A 16,564-nucleotide genomic window follows, 5' to 3' on the forward strand; every position below is an offset into this window, starting at 1 on the left:
TAAATAAAAAACGAGAAGCGAATACCGTTTTATCCTTTATAAGCTCCTTTATAATAGGGTATAAAATATATTATTTTAATATAATAACCCTAGCTCTATTTAACTTTTCTTTATTTTTATTAAACCGTTAACGAGCGTTCGCTAATAACTTTTTTATTTTTTTATTTTAAATTATTATAATAGTAACTATTATTATTTTATTAATATACTTTATAATACGCTATTAATATAAGGGAGAGAATTCTTTATTTTTAAAACTAGTTAATATTTAGCTAGGATTACGAAAAGAGGCCTTAACTACTTAAATATATACTTTAATAATATTATTTTATCTTTTTAAACTAATTATCCTTTACTAAACGTTAAATAGTAGTTCGCTAATAAGACGTAGCTTTTAAATTAATATAAAGAGGACGTTTTTATAAAGCACTTTCCCCTTTATATAATCTAGTTTTTTAAATAAACCGTTCGCTAAGTTCGTTTTTTTTAATTAATATTCTAAATTAAAGTTAAATATTAATAGTTTATATACTTACTTTACGAGCCTTTTTTAAAAGTCCTATATTAGTATACTAATTACTTTTTTAAATACTTAGTAATTTATTAAAACTATAAACTTTTATAAAAGGCCCTAGAAATAATAAGCTTAGTACTCTAGCCTTTTTATTATAATAAGTAGTTTTTATTAACCTATAGCCCATCGCTACTCCATATTCGTAAACTTTTATAATTAATAAGTAATAAGTTACTATTCTCTATTAGCTTATTATAATAAAATTACTATAATAATTCTAATTAAAGTATTAGTTTTTATTTATATAATACGTTATAAGTTCTAATATATAAATATAGTTATTAAGATAAAAATAACTTTTAGCTAATTAAACGCCTCGTTTACCTCCTTAGTCTATTAAAAATCCCTTATTTACCCCTTTTTTATTTTTAATAATATTATTATTAATATAATAATACCTAAGTATTTAGTAATAAACTTCTAATAAAAGTTATAGAACCCTAGGAATACTTAGATATCCTTAATAAACTTTAGCGCTTTTTAATTAGTAATCGTTCGTACTTATAACGAGTTAATCTCGATTCTTTTTAATATAATAATATAACTTAAGAACTTAACCCTTTTTTAATAAAATAAATACTTCGATAGTTTAGTAAAAAGCCTATATAATTATAAATATTAAAGGACCTTTTTAATATCTTCTATATACTACTCTTTTATTATTAAGTAAATTATTAAATCGTTTATATATATTATATAATAAGTATTTAATAAGTTAGTAAGCGCTTAGTAAATATATATTTAAAACGTTACGGGTACGTTCGTTAGTTTAAAAAGTATAATAATATATTTAAAGTAATTATATTAGCTCCGGAACGCTATTTTCTATTAGTCTTCTTTTTTAATTTAGATATAGTAATAAGTATCCTTAATATTTATTTTTAAAATCTATTTCGCTTTATAAAGCCTATTTAAGAGCTCGCCGATAAGTAATAATAAGTATTAATTTTTTATAATTATTTTATTTAGCTTATAATAATTTATATAGAGGTATAGCGTACTATCCTTTTTTAATATAAAAAAGATCGGTATTTTAACCTTACTAACTAAAAGTATAATACGATTATTTACTAAGTTCTTAGTAATATACGTATAAAGCTTATTAAATTATTTCTTATTTAATAAATAAATAAGATTATATAATAGTTTAGTACCCAGAACTAAATTAATTAAGTATTTTACCTTACTATATAACTACGGTCCCTTTACTAATTACTTATTAAATATCTCTATTTCTAATTAAAATTTTAGTAATAGACCCCCTCATAGTTTAGTCTCCGTTACCCCTATAATACTTTTTATAATAATAATATATAATATATACGCCCTCTCGTAATTTTTAATAATATTACGAACTATTACCTCTAGTTTAGTAACCGAAATAGGCTCGTATAACTATATATTTATTATTATATTAATACGAATACCCTCTTAGCTTATTAATAATTATAATAATAAGAAGTTTACTAATTTTTTTTTTATTAATTACGGTAAATAGTTATTAAATTTTCCTTAGTTATTTATAATAATTAATAAAAAAGAGCGTTAATTAATAAGCTTTCCCTTAGCTTACGGCTTTATTTTAAAAATCCCTTAATAAGGGAGCTATAATAATAGCCGGGGTTAACTTTAAATAAGTTACGAGCTTAGTATTAATAATATTTATTTCGGAGTATATATTTATATTAACTTTTACTAGCTTTTTAATAATAGTTTATAAAACTATTACCCTACTCTTCGTAATTATTTTTATTAATATTTTTTTAATACTTAATATAAGTATATTAAGTATATTACTTATACTTATTCGTTTTTTAATAAGTCGATTTTTATAACTCTTAGTTTAGTAATAACTTATTAAATAGTTATTAACGTTAGCTTTAATTAGGGGTACGTTAGCTTATCGTTACCCCTACTTCCTAACTTATTTTTTTAATACTTATTAAATATATAGCCTATTTTATTATATATAAAGTACTTAATATTATTATTATAACGCTTTTATAATAGCTCGGTACGAGTACTTTTATTATATAGCTTTTATAATATTATTTTTAATAAGTCCTTAGAGCCTAGCCCTTTAGAACTCTCTTTACTTTTTTTTTTATAAAAAAGGGATATTTAACGCGGTTATTTTAATAATAAATATAGCTTCTTTTTATTTTATTTTATAACTAGTTACTGCCCTTTTACTAATTTAATAACTATAATTTATTAGCTTTATAAACTATATTATATACTCTCTTAATTAAAACCCTATAATAAATTAGATCGTTTTATAACTAAAATAATAATTTAAAAAAGAACTAATATATTTCTATTTTTAAATTCTTTATACTTTTTATACCTAAGTTATAATAAATTATTAATTACTTAGTAAGGAACTAAATAGGGGTCTAGCCCTCTTTTAGTCTTTTTGTCCTTAGCTCTTTATAATATTCTTATTTTTAAATCTTAGGGTCTACGTATTATTAATAAATAAACGCTAAGAAATTATCCTAAAAAAGGGGATCTTAGAGGCTCTTTTTATAATTATATTATTATATTTATAATAATAAGAATATTTTAAATAGGGCCTATTTAATATACTATTTTATAATACTCTTTATATAAAGCTTATTACTTACTTTTATAATAATAATTTAGTTTATTACTTAGGTACTCGTAAACTCTTTTTTAATTAGTTTATAATTATAAAAAAGAGGCTTTTTATATTCTTATTAACCTAAACGTATTATTAACTACTTAATAAGTTATTAAATAAGCTCTTTATATTACCGCCGTTCTTAGTTTTAATTTTTAATTATTATTTTTAACATTTTTTAAAATAAGTTATTATTAAGCCTATAGGGTTTATTAAACTAATTATTTTAGTATTACTTACGCTTTTATACGCTTCCTAACCTCGTATATTTAATAATTAGTTATTAATAAACGCCCCGTTTATAATAAATAAGGTCTTTAAGGTATTAATAAAATAACTAGCTTATAAAAATAATTTACCTTAATTATTTTTTTTATTTAGCTCTTTTATAAATATTAACATTTAAATAAGACTTACTTTATAATAAGCTCGTTTTTTTAAATAAAATAGGGTCGAATAGTTAACTCTAAATAGCTATAGCTCGTTAATATTAATAGCTCTTTATTAATAACTAAGCGTCGTTTTATTAACGTTCCGTTCGTTTCCGTAATTTATTATTATTTATATTAGTTATTTTATAAAAATAAAAGCTTTAGAATTATAAAAAATTAAGTTATAAGTACTTAATTAATAAGGTTATAATATAAATATAAGTATATTATAAAACTAAAGCTTATAGAGTCCTTTATAAGGGCTCTATTTTTTAAAAAGTTCTTTTATAATACGATTCGTATACTAGTTATTAAGTTATTAATATCCTATTACTAACCGCATCCCGAATCTATTATACTTTTTAAAAGATTTCTTTTTTTTTTTTAGAGCCGTGTTTTTTTAGCCTTTTTTTAAGTTAATAATAACTATAGTAGGAGGTTATAAAATTACTTTAGGATAGCTACTTTCTTTTTAAATTAATCTCTAAGATCCGTAATATTTTTAACTTAATACTATTAAGACCTCTAAATCCCCTCCTCTTTTATTAAATCGTCCCTTATATTATATTCTTAAATAATACTCGGGGAGTAATTAAAAATATTATAAAGAGATTATTTAAATTATAAGCTTTAAAATTATATTTATAAAATCCTTATAGTATTAAGCCTTTTTATATATTATAAATCTTTTAGTTTTATAATTTTTATATAGGTTTTTATTATACTTATTAAGAATATTTATATTTAGAAATCCCTTTTTTTAATTACGTAGTACTTTTTTATATTATATTTTTAAGCTTATTTATTATATTAATTAATTAAGTAAGTAATCGCTACGTAAGTATTTCTTTTTACTAATTTAACTAGTTAATTTCTAATTATGGGCTAGTTATAAAAAAGTTATTTAGTAAAAAAGCTATTTAAAGCGATAGTAAAAAGCTAGTTATTTAAGTAGTTTTATTAATTAATATAGTTTAATATAATAAACGTTAACTTTTTATAAGTAGTAAAAGGCTACGATTACTTAATTCCGTATAGTATTTAAGAATTATCCTTTTTTTTTTTTTTTATAAGGTTAATTAGTACGAATTTCTTATTTTATTTAGTATTAAGAAGTCGGCTTTTTTATATAGCGAGATACCTTATTAATTTATAATGATAAAATTTAATTACTAATTAATATTAGTATCCTTATTATAAAGTAGTTAGTTTAAACTAGGGGTTAATAAAGAGATTAATTAAACTATATAAATATTTACGTAATAAGTATAAAAAGGAGGTTCTAACCGTAGGTTAGGCTAGCTACGATAATCGTAAATAAGGCCCTTAATTAGCCCCTGCGCAGTCGGCTATATGCCGCGGTCGAATTGGACTTCTAATCCGACACTTATACAGCGGGTGCCTTTTATGTGGCTTTGGCTGGGGTATTGACAACCTGGATTGCTTGGACATCGACTGCCTAGGCGATGCAATGCTGCCGCCTTAATTACCAATTGGTTATGATAGTCACATTTCGTGTAGGAACCTGGCCTACCTATTGTTGATGAGTCGTCAAGGAATGAAAAACGCCTCAAAAAAAGTCTTGTATAATCTTGAAAAAGCAAAGATTTGGAGGGGAAATGAACTGCGTTATGAAGGCCCGATGGTCATTGCGCGACCAGAAATTGCTTACATAAGCCGTGATGTGGAGCCTCTGAAACCTTCCCCCAGCTTCCGGCACTTCCCTCCTTTTATCGCGTACCTCAATCTCATGATGAGCTTCGAGGACGACCATCGTACCGCCAACACTTGCAGTCATGGCCAAGCCGGCCCGGAATCAGCTGGTCGGGAACCCCCGACCTGCGTCCGAGCAGGCGTTGCAGGCCGCGAGAAACTACATCAACGACTCGCGCAATCCGGTCGTGCTCAAGAGAGGACATGCCCCGAAATACTACGTGGTCTACTACCTGCGCGGACCCGGGGCGCACGGTAGGAAATATGGCATCTTCACGGATTGGAATGATACCAAGAAACAGACTGAAGGATGCGAGAACAAAAGTACGCGCAGGAATTTGGCTGTGTAGTCTGTCATTCGTCAACCCCATCACGCTAACACGCGGCAATCAATCCAGACACTACCGCTTCGAGCTTCAACGTGGCTGTGAGTGAAGACCTTCTCATTTGTGAACTAGGAGACTGACATACATTAGATAGACCTTCTCATCTCTGGGCTTGCTCTCGAGATCGACGCTGGCTCTTTGATGAACTATTCCCCGGCACATCAAAGTAGGTCTACCGTACCCGCGCCTGCACCCGCCGCGGCGCCTTCTGCAGTCAAGCGGCCCCGGGAGGAGCAGGGAGAGCACGATCAGGAGCCTTCGGATGTTTTTTATCCTGACGTCCATCGATCCAAAGCCGTCAAACGCGAAGCAAACCATCAATGTGGTTCACGCGAGTCGCCTATCAAGATTGAGGATGATGACGATGTGGTCATCAAAGACGAGAAGGATGATGCTCGCGAGGCCGTGATCAAAAAGGAGCAGGATGATCCCGCTCAGGCAGCAATAAAAAGGGAGGGGGATGGTTTCCATGAGGCCGCGATCAAACGGGAGAGGGGTTTTGACGAAGAGGAAGAAGTAATGAGGGAATCGGAGGGGTTTTTCCCTCTCAAGGGCTACTCAGATCAAACGAACGAGTATATCAAACGCGAGAATGATCGCCCTAAAGGCGAGAACGACCCGGCAGTCGTAAAGGCGGCCCCGGAATTTCCCCTATGCCCTGAACAGCAGCACGCCCTAGATCTGGCCATGCAAGGTCACAGCCTCTTCATCACGGGGTAGGTCCATCATTCCTAAAGGAGGAGGAAAACTAAGTCATGACTGACCCTCTCAGATCTGGCGGCTGCGGCAAATCGGTCCTGGTGAAGGCCCTCAACAAGGCCCTAAGCGCCCAAGAAAAGATCGTCTACCTCGTCGCGCCTACGGGCCAGGCCGCCACTAACATCGATGGCAGGACAACGTTTTCCTACGCTGGATGGAACGTCAGTGCCCCGGAGGAGACATTCAAAACTCTTGTCCAAAAATCGCGTTACCCTTCGGTGTTTAACCGCATCGAGAGCACCGACGTCCTCATCATCGACGAGATCAGCATGGTCGAGGGCGAATTCTTGAACCGGCTCTCTGACGTTCTTGGAATGCTCCGACGGGAGAGGTTCGCCACAGGCAGGGGCATTATCTGCAGAAAACAGACCGCGGATTCGGTGAGGCGACCCTTCGGCGGCATCCAGGTCATCGCGGTCGGGGACTTCTGCCAGCTATCCCCCGTGCAACCGTTCGAGCACTGCACTGAGGAGGTGGCATACGACCCGCACCGCCAAACTTCGACGGCGTGTGGAAAGTTGGTTTTCGACAAGGAACGCAATCTGCACTTTTGTCCTCGAGACAGAGAGCACCCTACATTTCCAGATGCTCAAAAATGGGCCTTCAACTCGCGGACCTGGGCAGATTGTAATTTTCAGTGAGTATCATGATCCGTTGGATGGTCGGATTGAGGACGCAGACCTGACATCCTCGGCGAATAGATACATCCATCTAACCAAGGTCCATCGGCAAAGCGATGAGAAATTCATATCGATGCTCCAGAAAATCCGCCTGGGTCACACAACCGACGCCGATCTCAACGTCCTGCTGCAACCTCGCGAAGTCAGGAATGGTATAGCCCTGTTCGGCCGCAGGCAGAAAGCCAAGGACTACAACAAGGGGGAGCTCGACAAGCTTCCCAGCCGCCCAGAACAGTTTGATGCCCTGGACCACCCGAAAAAACTCGGCGAAGACCGAAAGAACCGATTCGATAAGCAGCTGATACTCAAGGCTGGCATGCCGGTTGTGCTGCTGGCTAACGTGCGTTCTCCCCTCTCCCCTCTCCCCTCTCGCCGCGCTATCGCACGCCCTGTTCCAAGGTTACCTAGAGTAACGCGCTAGTGAAAAACTCGCAGCTCGACGTCGAGAATGGTTTCTGCAACGGCAGCCAGGGCAAGCTCGTCCGCTTCATACGGAAGTTGGACGAATGCAACAAGCCCAAGATGCCTGAAAAGGGGAACTACAAAGGGGACACCTACGGCTTTCAGATCGCATGCGCGAGATACGAACAGATGACCAACTACATTAATGGTCCCTCGGGTGCCAAGGGTTGTGAGTTCTCCCGTGTCCCGGGTCAATCAAAGAGTTGTAGCCACGAACCGCTAACCTTCGTCCCTCTTTCTCCGCTGCACAGTCCCTGTAATCATATTCGCAAACGGCCAAAATCGCGTCATCCTCCCCTACTGCGACATGGACGACATCGAAACAGAGGTCATTCCCACCGAAAACGGGTACAAAAAAGTCCTGAAGTCATACTCGGCGCGCACACAGATCCCTCTAGTCCCGGGCTGGGCCATGACCATTCACAAGAGCCAAAGCCTGTCGCTCGACCGTGTCAGCGTTCACCTCCAGAACGTCTGGTGTGGAAGGCAGACCTATGTGGCCCTGAGCCGCGCGCGATCTCTCAGCGGTCTCAAGGTCATCGGAAACAAGTTAACGATGAGGAGTACACTGCCGCTGGACCCCGAGGTGAGCAGATTCATGATGGAGGCGGAGCGCCGGGCGGCAGCGGCCCCGGCAGACCAGGCGAATGATTAGCCACTCCTTTGAAAGGCACGGGTGGTGTGAGATGGGTTTTGAACATCGCTGGGGGATGAGAGCTGAGGAAGTAAGATCAAATCCCGGCTCTTTTCGAGCCGAGTTAGCTATTGAAGGGATAGAGAGAGAGCGTTTGAACCGCTTGACCGGTTCTTTGTCTTCTAGGTTTGGTAGCGATGCTTTCTGTTGGCGTAGGGAGGCTTTATCATATTCTGTAGGATACCAGCTTAAACAGCCGAGGCGGGTGACTCGACGGCAACGAGTACATTAGCGATATAAGCGGGAGTTATCTCGGCGTTGTAGTCAATACTGTCGTGCCCTCAACCGATGCGAGGCTGATTGACGATAGACGCGTCCCCTCGAACGTAGGAACACTCAAGAAGCCTGGGAAGCTCGTAGCAGCGGATGACATAAGGTAAGTAAGCTGCTGACCCATCCCTCAGTCTGGAATATACTTACCTAGAAAGCTATCTGGGGAGACAATCCTCACTTTCTCCCTATCTTGAGGATATCCGTAGTGGTCGCCATGGCTTGTTGCAATACACTTACGTGAATAATAACACTCTCTTCAAGATAGGAGTCACGACCTCGTTTAGTTAAAAGGAAATTAGCCGGCGTAGTTTCGTTTCTGGAGCGTCGCATCATCTGCACAGGCAACCAACACAGACGCAACACGTTCCCTATAGTTAGTAGGCAACGAATCGGCTTTGCGCGAGCGTACGAAAAGCAACTGCAGCGGCGATGCGGGTGCCTCAAATTTCTGGCCGGTAGTAGTCATAGCCAAGGTAGGTAGCCTTGCCTTGTTTCCTCTCAAACGGCCAGCCTGCTTGATCACCCCCTCTTCCTCACTGATCTAGGTGACACGAAGGGGAAGGGACGTGGACGAATGGCATTCAAGAAATCATTGAGTAACACACCATAAGACCCATGCGCACGCAGCTCGTTTGTCGTTCAAGACAACCGGTGAGGCACAGTGTTGCCCCGATGGTCGCCCGGGTAGCCGGGCTCTGCTCTCTGGTTCCGTCATTATCCGGGCTGATGCATATCGTCAGACAGCCTTGTTTTCTCATTCTTTAGGGTGTTGTCTCTCTTGGAGTCTGTACTCAGGACAACTTACCAAGCGTTGGGCTTCAGGTGGTACAGAGAAGAGTACGCCAGCTTTGGTCGGATTAAATGGTCTCGTAGAGCATTTTTGGAGACTGAAGAGTTTCACGGGAAGATGAACAGAAAGCAAACTCCCGCGCCCGCAACATCCCGTCCTCGTACAGTCTAGAGATAGTGCTCTCGCAAACTGTCTATAGACACACTCCAACCTAACGACCTGGCGCGTTCATTCTGATGAGATTCTTTCGCACTGTCCGATCGGGCAAAATAGCGGTGCGGCCTCTCTCCCGATCCCTCCCCTTGAGAGCCCCAAGTCGCAGCCCGTTTCGGCCTACTTTAATACCAAGGGGCCTCCTCGTGGCGGTTCAGAATCGGACCAGGTCGTTACGATATGTCAGCACTATGGCGACTCGACCAGCTATGATGGACGATACCGTTACCAACACCGCGCTGACCAGCACTCCCACCACGGCCACCACGCCGGCTGCTCTGACAGAGCTCTTCGAAAAGGCCGAGGCCGGCTTCCCGCCGCGATTCCGCGAGCATGGATGGTACTTGACCGTCGTATGAAGACCTTTCCCTCCAGCTAACTCCAAATCGTCACCGAGCGGGGTTCGGTCGCAAGACCAAGACTGACAGGCTACTCATCTAGATCGCCTCGCTCATCGGTTCAGGCCAACAGAAGCTTGCTGGGAGTCTCTACACACATCTGGTGGCCCAGCCCCAGTACCAGACACCCACTGAGCGCCAAGCCCTCATCCGCCGCCTGCGCGAGGCCATGGTCAAGTGCATCATCATCAATGGCATCCCCGTCGTCATCGAGGCCGTCACATCAGTCTCGGAGGTCGAGAGGCCCGAGGACACGGATCAGTCCTGCTCGCGCGAGGACTGGAAGATCGGGCCCGAGACGTCGAAGCGCGCCGCGGCTGTGCTCAAGGTGCTGTATAAGAGCGAGGTGGGCGCCCCCGTCGAGGTGCTACATGCCCACAAGGATATCCGTGAGTTCATCCCTTGAAGCCCATTCCCATATTGTCTGGGTGTTGGAGTTTCTAACACTGCGCTCACCAGCATGGATATCGGTCAACGTGTCCTATGGCCTTTTCCTCTCGGACCATCGCATCCTCGATATACAGGAGACGGAGCTCGTCGTGACCCCCGCGATTATGACACAGAATCTTCAAGACCCGACGTATTGGCATCTAAGGGCCTGCCTACGTGTAGGCATGGAGCCGGAGGAGGTCGAGGCCATCCATAAGGTCATCGAGCTGGTAGCAGCCTATGGGGGGAAGACGCTGGACGTAAAGCGCGTCAAGGACGTGACGGATGCGTGAAGTGAAGTTGAATGGAACGAAATAACACCTTTCTATTAAGCTTACTTCTCCAGATAAAGATTCCCCTTACACGAGCCTCTCTTGAAACTCCGCCAGTGTCTGGTGAAAGTGCTTGAATGACCACATCCCTCTATTCCATTCCAGCTCGTAGACCGCCGCAGCCTCGACAAACTTGCGCTCTGCCCTAGTCATCAGTTCATGAATACTTCGTCTCTCCTCTTGGCCACCCCCGAATAGGGCCGTCGCTTCGTCGATCTCGATGATGATCAGCGACAGCTCCGCAAGGCTCCGGGCAGGTCGCGGCTTCTCCGACGCCGTCTTTTCCAGCAGCGCGATCATCCAGGCCTTCGCTTCTCTGAAGCGCCGTTGCGCCCGGAGAGCTTGAGAGTATACCTCTGCGAGCTCGTAGTCACTAAAGGTAAACTCCAGTTTGCCGCCTTCAAGCATGTTCATCCGTACCGCCAGCCCCTTCATAACCTGAGCTTCGGCTTCGGCCGGCCGTCTCTGCGCCAGGCGAGATCTGGCCATGAGCTGGTGCCACACGCGAAGCAAAAAGTGGTTTTGGCCGATGCCTCTCTGCAGCTCGCGTGCGCATCCTTCGAGCACGGCCGCGGCTTCGCCCGGCAAGCCCCGGTCGATCTTGATGGCGCCGAGAACCAACTGTTTACGAGCCAGCATTGCGCCCGAGTCGTCGAGTGAGTCATCCAAGTACTCATATATCTGCTCGGCGCGGCCGTAGTCTCCTAAGCGGAAAAAGCAGGGGGCACAGGTCTGTGCCAGGGACGAGGCGTACATCTTGTCCAACCGCGAGCGCTGGTGAAATGTGGCGAGGTAGCGAGCGCAGTGGTCGCTGCACTCCCTCCGCCGCCCCATGCTCATGAGTCGAAAGGCGCGGCGCACCGCCAGCAACCCGTCTGGAATCCGCCAGTCCGCGTGCTCGCTGTGGGCGGCGACAAGGTTGAAGAAGCGGTCGGCGCGATACAGCGTGCCGTGGTCGAGGGAGACGGGAACCCAGGCGTCAAGGGCGATCATGCAGGCACCGATCTTATTAAGCTCCGTGTCGCTGAGAAGCTCCGGCGTGTCATAGAGATTTTCGAGGCAGATACAGAGATAGGGATATAATGCCTCACCCTCAGCGAAGCGCGACGCGTCGTAGGCGTTGACGATGGCACGCATGACGAGAAAGATGGCTGCGCGGCCGCTCTTGATCCTGTCCGCGCTCGACTGCCGCTCCCTGAGCCAGTAGTGGACGAGCGGATGAGTTGACATAGTCTTCTGGTCCACGAGCGAGAAGGACGCAAGAGTGCCGATGGCCTCGACCACCTGCAGATGTGGGACCATAAGTTCCGGTGGCACTTGGCCGACAAGCCGATCGTAGTCGGCCGGCGTCTGGACGAAATCAACAAAGTCTCGTAGGAAGAGCCGTTGTTGGAGCTCCGGCCCGCGGATCTGAGCGAGTTCGCACATGAGCGCGAACGGGGCACCGTCCGAGTAGAAGAAGGCCGCTAGGTCGAGGAGGCGCGCGGCGACGGGGTTCCTGGTGGCCACTGCGTGGAATGAGATCTCCCAAGTGGTGAAGACGGTCTGCTCGTACGACCAGACGGCGCGCGGTGGCTTATGCCGAAGTAGCTGGTCGTGGCTCACGCGGTAGAGATCCATGTACTCGGCAAAGTCGATGGATTGTCCCGTGATGTAGGCGCCGGCCTGATCGAGGGCTAGCGGGAGGTATCCCAACTTGTGAGCGACATGGCGCGCAGCTTCTTCTTCATCGTCTCCGCGACGGCCAGAGCAATTCTTGAGAAGGGTTACGGCTTCTTCCTCTTCCATCATGCCGACCTCGACCTGGTGGCCTAGTCGGCGGGCCTCCTTGCGGCGGCTCGTGATGAGAATATGGCCCCACGGCACGCGGGGAAAGAACCGCGAGACGTCAAGATTGTCTAGATCGTCGACGTTGTCAAAGACTAGGAGCCACCGACGCGACTCCTGCTCTTCCTCGCGCGAAAGCCACTGCAGAAGCGCGAGCGCCATGACTGGCATGTCCTGCTGCCCGCGGTCTTCGTGAGACGTGGTGATCTTGGGAACGAGCCCCAGCGTCTTGGTCAGCTGTGTGAGCGACTTGATGACCTCCTGCTCGTCTACAGCAAAGACCCAGAGGACTGTAGCGTAGCGGCCGGCGTTGTAGGCATCGTAAGCGAATGCCGTGGCGATCTGGGTCTTGCCTACGCCCCCGAGGCCCGTCAGCACGAGGCGCTTCTGTTGCGTGGCATAGTGGCCATTTTCAGAGAAGAAGTTCTCCATCTCGGCTATGATCTTCTCACGGCCGGTGAAATGGGGGTTAGAGCTGACAGGTACCTCAAAAGAGACGTTGGAGGGGGTCGCCGTCGCTGTTCCCGGAGCGGGAACGGGAGGATGAGTAGGTGATAGGGGAGGAGGCAAGGAGGAGGCTTTGGGAACTGCGGCCAGCTCTTTATCAAGCGGACTTTCCGACACGTTTTGTGGTTCAGGTTCATACCGAAAAGCCTGGCACCTGGATGTCGCCTCTCTTGGGCACTTCAGCGCGTCATCCCAGACATGGTGTACTTGACGCTCTAGTGCCTGCGCGTCTGGCCTCTCTCGCGGGTCAACACGCAAGATCCGCGTGACATGACCGGCCCAGCAGTTAGCCCAGACGGGCGACGTAGCCGTGGCACATTGTTCGTCAAGCCACTGCAGCACCTGAGGCCGTACCATGTGACTCGACAACGACGTACTGGTGCTGGTGCTGTTGCTGTTGCTGTTGCTTGGCGAGTGAAAATTGCCGTCCCGGATGTTGTTGAAGACTTGCCTCCGCGCCGCGAGGAAGCCCTCGACGTTTCGCGGCCCGCCAAGGGCAAAGGCCAGAACTTCGGCGAAGATGCAGCCGAACGACCAGATATCGGCGGACCGGCCGACACGCCCCACAAATGCGGCCGTGCCCGTGTCCGTGTCTGTACCGCCGCTCCGGGCGCTTTCCGCAAGGTACGGGACCCAGAACTCGGGCACCTCCGGGGCCTGGTACTGGCCTCGCCCACGCCGCGCGTTGGTGTTAAAGGTCGCCTGGCTATAACAGGAATTATGATGGTCATCCACCGCGCGGCGCTGGCTTTCCTCGTTCTTGAGTACGGAAATGCCAAAATCGCACAGCTTCCAGCGGCCCACGGCGCCGTCACCACCGAATATGATGATGTTGTTGGGTTTGAGGTCCATGTGTGCGCACCGCACCCACATTTCGCCGCTCTCCGAAGACGCGGGAAAGCCTGAGTGAAGGAACAGTAGGGCGCCAGCGAGCTTGACGCACTGGTGTAGTAGTGCTCGGGCGAGCTCGGAGTTGCCCCAGCCATGGGCGTGGGCGTGCGGGAACCGCTCTTTGAAGTCGTACGACCTTACTACGTCACCATCGCCGTGCTGCCCGCCGTGTAGAAACTGACCTAAGTCACCGAGCTCGGCACGAGGGAAGAAGATCAAGAGCCTCGAGGAGGAGAAGCCCCCGCTGCTCCCATGTTCGACGACAGCGTTACAGAGCGAGATGCTATGGTCTCCGGCCTTACCCTGGCGGAGGAGGCGCATGTTATCCGCCTCGGCGAGGCCATCGTCATGGTTGTGGAAAGACTTTACGGCGACGACGAGAGGTTGTCGTTGATGTTCCTTGTACGTTCGTGATGTCAGTGATAACGTGACGATGTTTTGATGACCTTGATTCCCGTATAGTGGCATAGATGGAGATTGTTCGTAGTACAATCTGAAGCGTTTGAAGCACAAGGGAAGAGAAGTTTAGATGTAGTTAAAGTACATACCGGCACCCAGCTTCGAGGGCTAGGATCTTCATCTACGACGTATTCAGGCGCTAGCTTGAAGAACTTTGCAAGAAATGACATGTTAGCGTGCATTAAATCAGATGGAAAAAACAGGCAAGGCCCGTCATAAAGGTGCTTACTTTCACATCGCCGTATCCGCCATGCTCCTGTCCTGGGTCGCATTCCATGAACGGAATCCGCGTCAGCGAGTTCTGAATGACTTGTATTGCCGGCGCCGCTTGCGGGTTCAGGATGATCGTCGCCGGAGTAAATAGGTATTGCTCTTCCCACCTAGCTGTTTTACCTCGCGATAGACCCAGCGCTTCGAGATCTGCTTCACTATACGGCATCTCCGTGTCTCGGTACCGGGGTGTTGTGTCATCACCATCTTTGAAGAGTAGGTTGGAGATGTGCGCGTAAAACGAGGGCGGAACCTCGATGTAGGCCAGGAAGGTGACGAACAAGAGTGAATGTTTCCAGATGGAACTCAACTGTTGCTTTTCAAGGTTGAACAGGACATCTCCTAAGTTACCCTGGTGTTCCCAGAGCTTGCGAACCCTGGAAGCGAGGAAAAAGGGGCGGTGGAAGGGCGAGTCTAGTTCGGGCTTTGGACGGACCTGAATTTCAGGCAGTCCGTCGCACATCCGGAGGAGCTGCCGTTCCCTCCGCGCCCTTTTCTGTAAGGCATCTGTGTTATTTTCCATTTGCCCTGGGTTATCGAGACGCAACGTTGTCTGAACCAGGTCGTGAGTTGGAGACACTCTGAGAGGAGATATAGAGGCTCCCTAGCACTCAACTATGGACGAGGAACGCCTCTACACATTGCTGACTGTCTGTTGGGCTGAACCGACTCGCCACCTCAGCTCTCCTCTCTTTGCGAGGCAACCTAGGGCGAAGTGGAGGGAGGCATCGAACAGCGCATCAGCTTCCAGCCTTCCGGCCTCCACGTTGGTCCACCACCTACCATGCAATGTCATTGACTCGCGGCGCTGTTTCTTGTGTCTACTGACCTCTCGAGTCTTCGGCCAGCCTCTCAAATGTCGTACAACATCCCTCCACCATTACAAAAGGCCAATATTGTAAGTGAGCCTCTCCTTCGTGATTGCACGGTACGCACGATGAGGCTCCTCCTTTATCCTCTGCTCCGTCCCATCCCATCAGCATCCTTCTTCTACCTCCCATCGCATGGATCACGGCAACAGAGTCGGCGAAGTGAATCCGTGCCACGCTCGACCATGGACCTAGTGCGCAACGTCCTACCTCAGAGACTATCACGATATGTCACTCTCGGCTCCGAGCTTCTGGTCCTACTCCAGGAGAGATATGGAGACCATATTGACTTTTGCATCGCAGTCCGTGTTCCTCCTCCTCATCTTGCTCACCTCTTCTAGGGAGAAAACAGTAATCCAACTGTTCGAACAGCACGAGAACGACCGCTGGTACTTTGACTGCCCAGAGCAACTTCAAGAGGTGAGGAATACCTTGGGCTTCCCCCATCCTATCGTTGGTATGCTGGCTGACGTGTGTCGATTCTGGACAGAACGAGCTAAGGCATGTCTCGCCGCAACGGCAGATGCCGATACCGAGCCGATACTAACAGTTGCAAACAGGGAGATCGTCACTCAGATTGCTGACCGGCGCGATGCTGCTCGGGAGGCTGCAAGGAGGGAACGGAGGCGGAGAGAGCGGCGGAAAGGAGGCGGCACCTCCAGCCGAAGATAAGCGCTTGTCGGGCGTTGTGTATCCAATGTGGCACCCATCACCGCAGCCTCGTGAAGTGGGCGAATTAAATTGGGAAGCGAAGTAAAGAGGGTGTGGGCAAGGATAATCGGGTGACGGTGACATGCATGTCAGGCATGTTTCCTCCCTCCCTCGGATAAAGGGGGCACGGGGGCTTGTTATCTCTCTGTGTAACTCTCTGTGTTACCACACTTCGGAGGCTGATATCGTCACACAAGAGGCTCAGTCGCTTTCTACTCTCCTGTTCCCGTCTCGTTCCGTCCGTTTCCCACT

General features: G+C 45.3%; 4 protein-coding genes across 4 annotated transcripts; 3 read left to right on the forward strand and 1 right to left on the reverse strand.

The window, feature by feature from the left end:
* Positions 1-5,445: 5,445 nt before the first annotated feature.
* CLUP02_07570 (ATP-dependent DNA helicase PIF1) lies at positions 5,446-8,304 on the forward strand (the record flags this gene model as incomplete). Its single annotated transcript, XM_049286564.1, has 7 exons — positions 5,446-5,686; positions 5,761-5,789; positions 5,839-6,464; positions 6,521-7,144; positions 7,209-7,527; positions 7,623-7,818; positions 7,901-8,304. 7 exons carry the CDS (start codon positions 5,446-5,448, stop codon positions 8,302-8,304), a joined length of 2,439 nt encoding a protein of 812 aa, XP_049143707.1.
* Positions 8,305-9,810: 1,506 nt separating this feature from the next.
* Positions 9,811-10,739, forward strand: CLUP02_07571 (uncharacterized protein; the record flags this gene model as incomplete). The annotated part of the gene is made up of 3 exons (XM_049286565.1): positions 9,811-9,972; positions 10,061-10,406; positions 10,477-10,739. 3 exons carry the CDS (start codon positions 9,811-9,813, stop codon positions 10,737-10,739), a joined length of 771 nt encoding a protein of 256 aa, XP_049143708.1.
* A 66-nt stretch (positions 10,740-10,805) lies between these two features.
* Positions 10,806-15,255, reverse strand: CLUP02_07572 (uncharacterized protein; the record flags this gene model as incomplete). The annotated part of the gene is made up of 3 exons (XM_049286566.1): positions 10,806-14,402; positions 14,552-14,614; positions 14,692-15,255. The coding sequence occupies 3 exons, from the start codon at positions 15,253-15,255 to the stop codon at positions 10,806-10,808; spliced, it is 4,224 nt and encodes a 1,407-aa protein (XP_049143709.1).
* A 333-nt stretch (positions 15,256-15,588) lies between these two features.
* Positions 15,589-16,273, forward strand: CLUP02_07573 (uncharacterized protein; the record flags this gene model as incomplete). The annotated part of the gene is made up of 3 exons (XM_049286567.1): positions 15,589-15,903; positions 15,974-16,058; positions 16,125-16,273. 3 exons carry the CDS (start codon positions 15,589-15,591, stop codon positions 16,271-16,273), a joined length of 549 nt encoding a protein of 182 aa, XP_049143710.1.
* Positions 16,274-16,564: the final 291 nt, after the last annotated feature.

Source organism: Colletotrichum lupini, chromosome 4, assembly GCF_023278565.1.
Source record: "Colletotrichum lupini chromosome 4, complete sequence".
NCBI classification, from domain to species: Eukaryota; Fungi; Ascomycota; class Sordariomycetes; order Glomerellales; family Glomerellaceae; genus Colletotrichum; species Colletotrichum lupini.